General features: G+C 37.9%; 1 protein-coding gene across 1 annotated transcript; it reads right to left on the bottom strand.

The window, feature by feature from the left end:
• Positions 1–2986: 2986 nt before the first annotated feature.
• On the bottom strand, positions 2987–7078 carry LOC133728844 (uncharacterized). The gene is made up of 3 exons (XM_062156273.1): positions 6950–7078; positions 4138–4495; positions 2987–3781 (listed from the first exon to the last, which is right to left on the bottom strand). Exons 2-3 carry the CDS (start codon positions 4492–4494, stop codon positions 3269–3271), a joined length of 870 nt encoding a protein of 289 aa, XP_062012257.1. The 5' UTR covers position 4495; positions 6950–7078; the 3' UTR covers positions 2987–3268.
• Positions 7079–8441: the final 1363 nt, after the last annotated feature.

The following is an 8441-nucleotide window of genomic DNA, read 5'->3' as shown; positions in this document are numbered from 1 at the left end:
TGGTAGTACCACGACCAAACACCAACACAAACACATCACAACATCAAAACATCTCTAAGATGATCTAAGTTCTCTCTAGAGTAAACCTCTCTAAGAGCAACTCCTCTCCTTCTCCTTCTCTTAGCGGTGATCACACTCCTAGTCCTAGTCTTCTCAGAAGCCGACTTTCAGTGCCACCAAACCCTCTGTCAACGTACTTCGGTCCTAGTCTCCTCGGGAGCCGACGGTAGTGCCGCGACCACAACGGTTACAGAACCAGCCAAGCAAGGGTAACGCCCCTAGCAACCCAGCCAAGCTAAAGTCACGCTTTAGCAAGTTCTCCTCACTTCCCAGTGGTTCTCGCTCTGCTCGATCTACAACATCGAGTATCGATTGTGATTTTCAAGAAGCTCAGCAAAAGTCCTCGCCACGAGGCAAGAAAGAATCCCACGACGAGGTTGGTGCTGTCCTCGTCCACAATCGCTTGAAAGAAGTCAGGTCAAGGGACACCCCCGACGACCGCACCCGAACGGTGCTGGCACGCCCGCGCAGAAAGAGACTGTTGACCAGCCTGCAACAAAATTGGAGCCAAACAGAGAGGAGTTGCTCTTAGAGAGTTTGCTCTAGAGAGAACTTAGATCATCTTAGAGATGTTGTTGTTGTATGTGAATGTGTGTTTTAGAATGAGAGGAGAAGGTGTTTATATAAGGAAGAAAAAGAAGAGTGAAATGATGAGTGGAAGAAAAATAATGAAAGTAGATCTAAGTTCACTTGTAAAATATGGAAAAGATAGAGAAAAGATGAAATGAAAGCAAAGCATGAAGGTGCAGCAACATGGAAGTGGTGATGATCTATTAAAGAGATTGTAGAAGAAAAATATATCCAAGGAAAAAAGAGAAAAGCATCTAGCCTTTCTTCATGTGGGTAGGAAACATGAACATGTGAATATTGAGCTGGTTTTAGGTCAGTTTCTGCCCCCTTTAATTCCTTCAATTATTTCTCCAACAAGACTTCATTATATGCCTTCGACTTCTTCATATGAAATGTTCCACTATGAGTGTAAATCATCCTGACAAATTTCAGATTTTTATTCCATGTGTTGGGCCGAAAATGCTCGCTGGACCTCTTACAGGTCCAGTTTTCCAGTTTTGCTTCTGTAGAAAATTGGGCTGATTGTTTGAAGGCCTTCCACTCAAAAAAACCTCTTGCACTCTTCATAAGAAATGATCCTTGGGCTGTCTAGAATGGATCTGGAAAGTTTCAGTACATTTCGATTTCATTTGGTTAGTCTGCCACCCCTCCTTCCTTGTTTTAGCTCGGTTTCTCCTAGCCGAAGTAGGAAAATGTGCTAAAGTTGACTTTTCATGTTTCCATGCTTCCATGCTTCCATAGTAGGCTTTATTTAGCCTCAAAATATATATTTCGAGCTTGTCGACAATATATAGCTTGAGCCACTGACATTGGCTCAATTTCTCCAACACATGCCTTGTCAGGCCAAAATGTTCATTTTGGGTCCAAACACTCTCCTTCTCTTTCTCTTAGCGGTGATCACACTCCTAGTCCTAGTCTTCTCAGAAGCCGACTTTCAGTGCCACCAAACCCTCTGTCAACGTACTTCGGTCCTAGATCTCCTCGGGAGCCGACGGTAGTGCCGCGACCACAACGGTTACAGAACCAGCCAAGCAAGGGTAACGCCCTAGCAACCCAGCTAAGCTAAAGTCACGCTTTAGCAAGATCTCAACATTTCCCGGTGATTTCGCTCTGCTCAATCTGCAATATTGAGTATCGATTGTGTTAACAAGAAGAAACTTCAGCAAAGTCCTCGCCACGAGGCAGAAAGAATCCCCATGACGAGGTTGGTGCTCTCCTCGTCTACAATCGCTTGAAAAGAAGTCAGGTCAAGGGACATCCCCGACGACCGCACCCGAACGGTGCTGGCACGCTCGCGCAGAAAAGAGACTGTTGACCAGCTGCAACAAAATTGGAGCCAAACAGAGAGGAGTTGCTCTTAGAGAGGTTTGCTCTAGAGAGAACTTAGATCATCTTAGAGATGTTGTTGTTGTATGTGAATGTGTGTTTTAGAATGAGAGGAGAAGGTGTTTATATAGGGAAGAAAAAGAAGAGTGAAATGATGAGTGGAAGAAAAATAATGAAAGTAGATCTAAGTTCACTTGTAAAATATGGAAAAGATAGAGAAAAGATGAAATGAAAGCAAAGCATGAAGGTGCAGCAACATGGAAGTGGTGATGATCTATTAAAGAGATTGTAGAAGAAAAATATATCCAAGGAAAAAGAGAAAAGCATCTAGCTTTCTTCATGTGGGTAGGAAACATGAACATGTGAATATTGAGCTGGTTTTAGGTCAGTTTCTGCCCCTTTATTCCTTCAATTATTTCTCCAACAAGACTTCATTATATGCCTTCGACTTCTTCATATGAAATGTTCCACTATGAGTGTAGATCATCCTGACAAATTTTCAGATTTTTATTCCATGTGGTTGGGCCGAAAATTCTGCTGGACCTCTTACAGGTCCAGTTTTCCAGTTTTGCTTCTGTAGAAAATTGGGCTGATTGTTGGAAGGCCTTCCACTCAAAAAAAGCTCTTGCACTCTTCATAAGAAATGATCCTTGGGCTGTCTAGAATGGATCTGGAAAGTTTCAGCACATTTCGATTTCATTTGGTTAGTCTGCCACCCCTCCTTCCTTGTCTAGCTCGGTTTTTCCTAGCCGAAGTAGGAAAATATGCTAAAGTTGACTTGTCATACTTCCATGCTTCCATAGTAGGCTTTATTTAGCCTCTAAATATATATTTCGAGCTTGTCGACAATATATAGCTTAAGCCACTGACATTGGCTCAATTTCTCCAACACATGCCTTGTCAGGCCAAAATGTTCATTTTGGGTCCAAACAAATACCCTTCTATTTTAAAATGAAAATAACCTGAAATTAATTTTCAACACTACCAACTCAAGCAATCAAACCCCAAAGAAACAGTACTGACTTGATAGTCAAGTTTCTGGAGCAGTTTACTAGTCACAGTCTTGTTTACATTATAATCATCTGTTACTGCAACATATCTCTTCCTAAAGAATGAAGAGCAGTTCAAAATAGATAATAGCCTTACATTGGTCAGAAGTTCAAAATATATCATAGTCTTTAATAAAAGTTCAAAATATCTAGACCATTACTTGAGTCATCATGCTGTCCTAGAAGCAAAATAAAAGAAAACTGAAGCCAACATTAATCTCCAGCTAGCATCTATATATCTAACGGCCAAGAAGTTTATGAATCTATTGACTTTTTACGTTGTCTGGAAAATTGAACAAGAGTTCAATTTTGGAGTCATCACCAATAATTGCAGCTGCAGCTTCTATAACATCATAGTCATTTATGCCTTCGATTTTCATAAGCTCGTCAACAAGCTTACCTCTTCTTTCAGATGTTACATGCTCATTCATGAGTACTCCCTGCATTGTCTCCAAGTGTGCATTGGTCACGTCCACAAAGGAGCGTAATGTGCTAGCCATGTCTCCCAAACATTGAGAATAAGCATCTCGTGCTCGTTTCCTAGTTCGAGCAGAAGGTGGGTTTGCAGAATTACGGGTAACAGATGAAGGAATTGTGATTTCATCCAAACCATTTTCTTCAATGTCAGCATAGTTATTCTCATTATTGAGATCTTCATCTGCTTCAGCTGGTCCTTCAGCTCCTAATCCATTTGCACGGTCTCTGCCAAAGGCTTCTATCAAGCTATCATAATGAATGAATGGTTTCATTCTCAGTCCTTTTTCATCCTTATGAACCTGTCATATGCAATTAGATGGTAATGCAATTTGGGATTTGATAACTACTAAAATCTGCTTGCTGTCCAAAATAGAGTAAATGTATTGTACTACTGCAGTTGAGTAAAAACCAGTAGCTAGGCATGAACATAAAGACATAATTCATATGCATAATCATATATAAGTTGAGAAATTGGGAGTATGTTCACGTAAAGTAAGTTAGGCAATTAAAACCTCAATTCTTTTACAAAACTTTCCATAGCACAGCAAGTTAGGCAATTAATATTAGAATTAGCTTAATTGATCATGAACAATTCAATTGCATTTTGATACCAATTTCAAAGAAAGAATCTGCATATAACTTCAACAGAACTTACCTTAACCCAATCATCAAACACTTGTTTTTCACACACCACCATTTTTTCTTCATGGTTCCATGAGAACCCACTTGAGGTAGAAAGCATGTCGTAGATGGCAAGTGTTTGTTTCTTCAATGTCTTCAAACGAGACTCAATGTGGGGGTTTGCCTTAAGCCCACAGTTTGGTAGCTTTTGCACTATAATCTGTTCAAGTTTACCCAAGTACCCAGACCTGAAGCCATTGTCAACCTTCCAATATCCACCAACACATATCTCTGTTAGCGCCTCAACTAGAGCCACATATTCACGAGGGGTCCAATTGTGTGATGGCTGTTCTGGTTGTTTTCTTCTACGATTAGAATTTGTTGAACTCATCCTAAGTACACGTACATATTTATCAACAATAAATTTAAGGACAATGATCAAAGTTTCTAACTGAAATTCATTCCAACTTACGAGCAATATAAAATAAATATGCGTTGATAACCAACTAGCAATATAACATTCCAAAGCATTAATAGCCAACCAGCAATATAAAAGAAATATGTGTTGATAACCAACCAGCAATATAACTGAAATTCATTCCAAAGTTTCTAACCAGCAAATACGAAGCCGTACAAAACAATTCTGATATAAAGTTTCAATTCAACCACTGACATAAAGTTTCATACAAAACAACTAACACAACATTAGAACAAAACAACAAAAAAGCCAAATGAAACAGAAGAAGGACATGCAACTAATCTTCTAAAGAAAAAGACAGTTTCTCATCTTCAATTCCTACTGGCTCTCCATTCATTGAACATAGCTGTTGCTAATTCTTTCCTCCAATTATTCCATTGTTCAGATGAGTCAATACTACTGATAATATCATCTTCATCATGATTGTCATCTTCAAATTGATTTGGCAACTGATTTTCTAATGGATCAACAGCCATTTCTCTTCTTATAAGGTTGTGAAGTAGGCAACATGCAGTAATAATTCGACATTGTGTCTTCACAGAAAAAAATGAAGGGCTTCTTAGAATTGCCCAACGTAACTTAAGTAACCCAAAACACCTCTCTATCACATTCCTAGCAGATGAGTGCTTCATATTAAAATATTCTTCAGCAGAGGTAGGTTGGTATCCTTCTCTCCAATCGTTCAAATGATATCGCTGCCCTCTATATTTGAGCAAGAAATCCTTCCCCATTTGGATATCCAGCATCAACAAGATAATAATGTCCTATAGAATACACTAAATTATTAATGATGCTGCAAAAAGTTAAAAGAAAATAGAAAACCAGGGACTTAAGGACAACACATAATTAATTTCACTTCATCTCACCATGAGGAACTCTCAAACCATGTCTCCGACTAATGGCATCACAAAGGACTCGCGAATCTGCAGCGGAACCCTCCCAACCCGGTAACACATAAATAAATTGCATATCTTGAGAGCATACTCCCAAGACATTTGTAGCAATTTCATTCTTCCTAGATCGATACCTAGGCTTGTCAACTTCTGGTACATGTACTCTAATGTATGTCCCATCCAACTCTTGAAAAAGCATCGTAGATAGATTTTGATTTCAATCGGTACTTACGATAATGTCGTTCAGCAATGATATACATGATAACGTATATCATAACGACAAAATTAAATAAATCATTAATGTTTTCCAACATTAGTAGAATCTTTTTAGTTTTTGACAAGATTCTGCGAGCCATAGCTGCATACCAAAATTTTTTATACAATGAAATTATGGACAACGTAAATGTATAAACTAGAGTACCAATAGCATATAACTTAGCAAGACAAACCAATAACACTAACATACATTAATATGCAATACATTGTGCAAAGAACAAGCAGATACAATGTTGAAGAGTCTACAATGCATAATGCCCCATAGTTGACTTGCTAACTGCTTCCCTGATATTTCTGATGCACTAATCTTTTAAATGGATGAGAAATGGAGTATAGATTTGTTTTTGCAAATACAATAGGTTATGGACTGTATATGCCATTTCCGGGGAACCTAAGATCCTCATCTATCCGGGAAATATAGGAAAGACCTTCAATCCAAACCATTATCTAGTGTTCGGGTATTATCAACTGAGTGATAGCTAATTTCAATTTTCACTTCCCCAACTATATACATATTTGGACCTTACAAATCCCAAAGCACATGCTACAATTGAGTTTTGATTGCATATGTGCTCAACTGTTCTACTTGATTATATTTGTATGGATATAATTGGACCTTAAAAATCCCAGTGCAGATTTTACAAATGAGCTTGATTGCTCAAGTGTTCAACTTTCTAAATTACATATCAGTTCTGTCTCTATTGAGGACTCCTACAAATTCAAAACTAACATGAGCAGTATAGCACAAGAACAACCTTTGAATACCCTAGATGATCAAAATTGTAAGGGCTCGCAATCAAGCAGAACAAATTACGGGAAAATTACAACTTCACAGAACAATTGAAATAACCCAAAATTCATAATTCCAACTTACAGCATCCATCATACATGACCAAAATCAAGCACAAACAAAACAAACCCACAATCAAACAGAGAAAAGAATCTATTATATTCTATTTCCATCAATTGGGTATTCCAGAAAACCAATCCTCTGGATTCCAGATAACCAATCTAGTCCTCATCAACCAAACAATTCTCATTTCGTACACAAATAGAAACACACCAAAGTAAACTAAGAGAACCCAATCATATTATTAACAAGATTAGAGAATTGGGGCCTGACCTTTGATTACTTGGGAGAGAGATCATATACCCAATCACAAAAAAAAAAAGGTAATGGATTTATATATCATACATACCCAATCAGTTCGTCTCCTCTGATAAAGAATTTTTTGGAATGCGTGAGTGTGTAGGTGATGAAAGAAGCGCGAAATAGAGAGCGCCAAATTGAGGCGCTAATGCGTGAGGGTGAAAGAGAGGCGCGAATGCGTGAGGGTTTGATGGGTAAATTTGGTAATAGCGTATTTGGGCTGGGGTATTATTGTCCAAAATACTTGCAATTAATGCTAGGAAATGAGATGGGAAACTCATTCCCATCAAGTTTGAGTGGAATGACTTTCCCCCATATTTTCCCCTCTGTCAGGAAAGTAATTCCCGAGTTTGTGGTTACCAAACAAAGGAAATGAAAGACTTTCCTTTCCTGATGCCTCAAATCCATGAACCAAACATGGCCTTGGTGTAGTAAACTAATTGGAGCTGGGATGTGTTACTTGGCTGTCGAGCCCCTATTTGTGAGTGAATGTTTACTTGGGCGGCAAGTCGTTATTAGCACCGCATTTATAAATGTCATCATTACCGCATTTATGACTGTAATCATTGTGCACTCACTGCTATAACCATTTTCGCATTTATAACTGCAGTGATTGTCGTACTTATAGCTGCAATCTTTGCCGCTTTCATAGTCGAAATCATTACAGCATTTATGGTCGAGTCAGGGTCCAAAATGGTTGACCACCCCCACACTAGAGTGATACAACAAAGTTTGTTACTCAATGTGCTAAATGACCTTTTGTTTTCAAATTAAAGAGAGACCATTGTCATTATTTGCTATGAGATTTAATTTAGTTGTTGGAAAACGCACAATGTAATGTGTTAATTGCAAGTGACGATAATGCAAAATTTTGAATCCTTTTTATTAAATGACCGTCATACAAAAATAAATCTCACAAACGACGATAAAGCCAGTTATTTATTTATTTTTATTTTTTTTGAATAAAAGGCTAGTGTTGTTACCCTCAACTCCTCAAGCCTTGATTAATGAAACTGTCGAGTACAAAGGGGGAGACATTGAGCCTAAACCCGTGATTACAATAAGCATCTAGATTATTTCCCGAGATAATATCAGGAATCTCTACAGAAACACATGTATTCTAACATGCACCAACTAGCAAAGAGTGCTCCACTGACTACGATTAAGTGAGTTATAGGTGTACCACGTTTTGTTAGTTTACTTTACTACCGAAAAAGAAAACTCACATTTGGCTTGAATATTGTAGTTATTGACTAAATTACATTTGTGACAGAGGTTAGATAATACAACAGAGTTTCTTACTCAATGCGTCAAATCACTTTTCATTTCAAATGAGGGAGACTATTGTTTATTTGCTATTGAATTTAATGTAGTTGTTGAACAAAGCACAAACTAATGTGTCAGTTACGATTGATGAACATGCAAATTTTAAAGTATTTTTACAAAACGACTAACGAAGGAAAATTTACATGTACATATATCTTTTAAATTCTTCCATAAAGCAATTATGAGTGTATCACGTCTCATTAAATCTTTAAAAA

This window comes from Rosa rugosa, chromosome 2, assembly GCF_958449725.1.
Source record: "Rosa rugosa chromosome 2, drRosRugo1.1, whole genome shotgun sequence".
Taxonomy (NCBI): Eukaryota; Viridiplantae; Streptophyta; class Magnoliopsida; order Rosales; family Rosaceae; genus Rosa; species Rosa rugosa.
The sequence above is the reverse complement of the archived record's forward strand: the minus strand, read 5'-3'. Positions and strand labels throughout refer to the sequence as shown.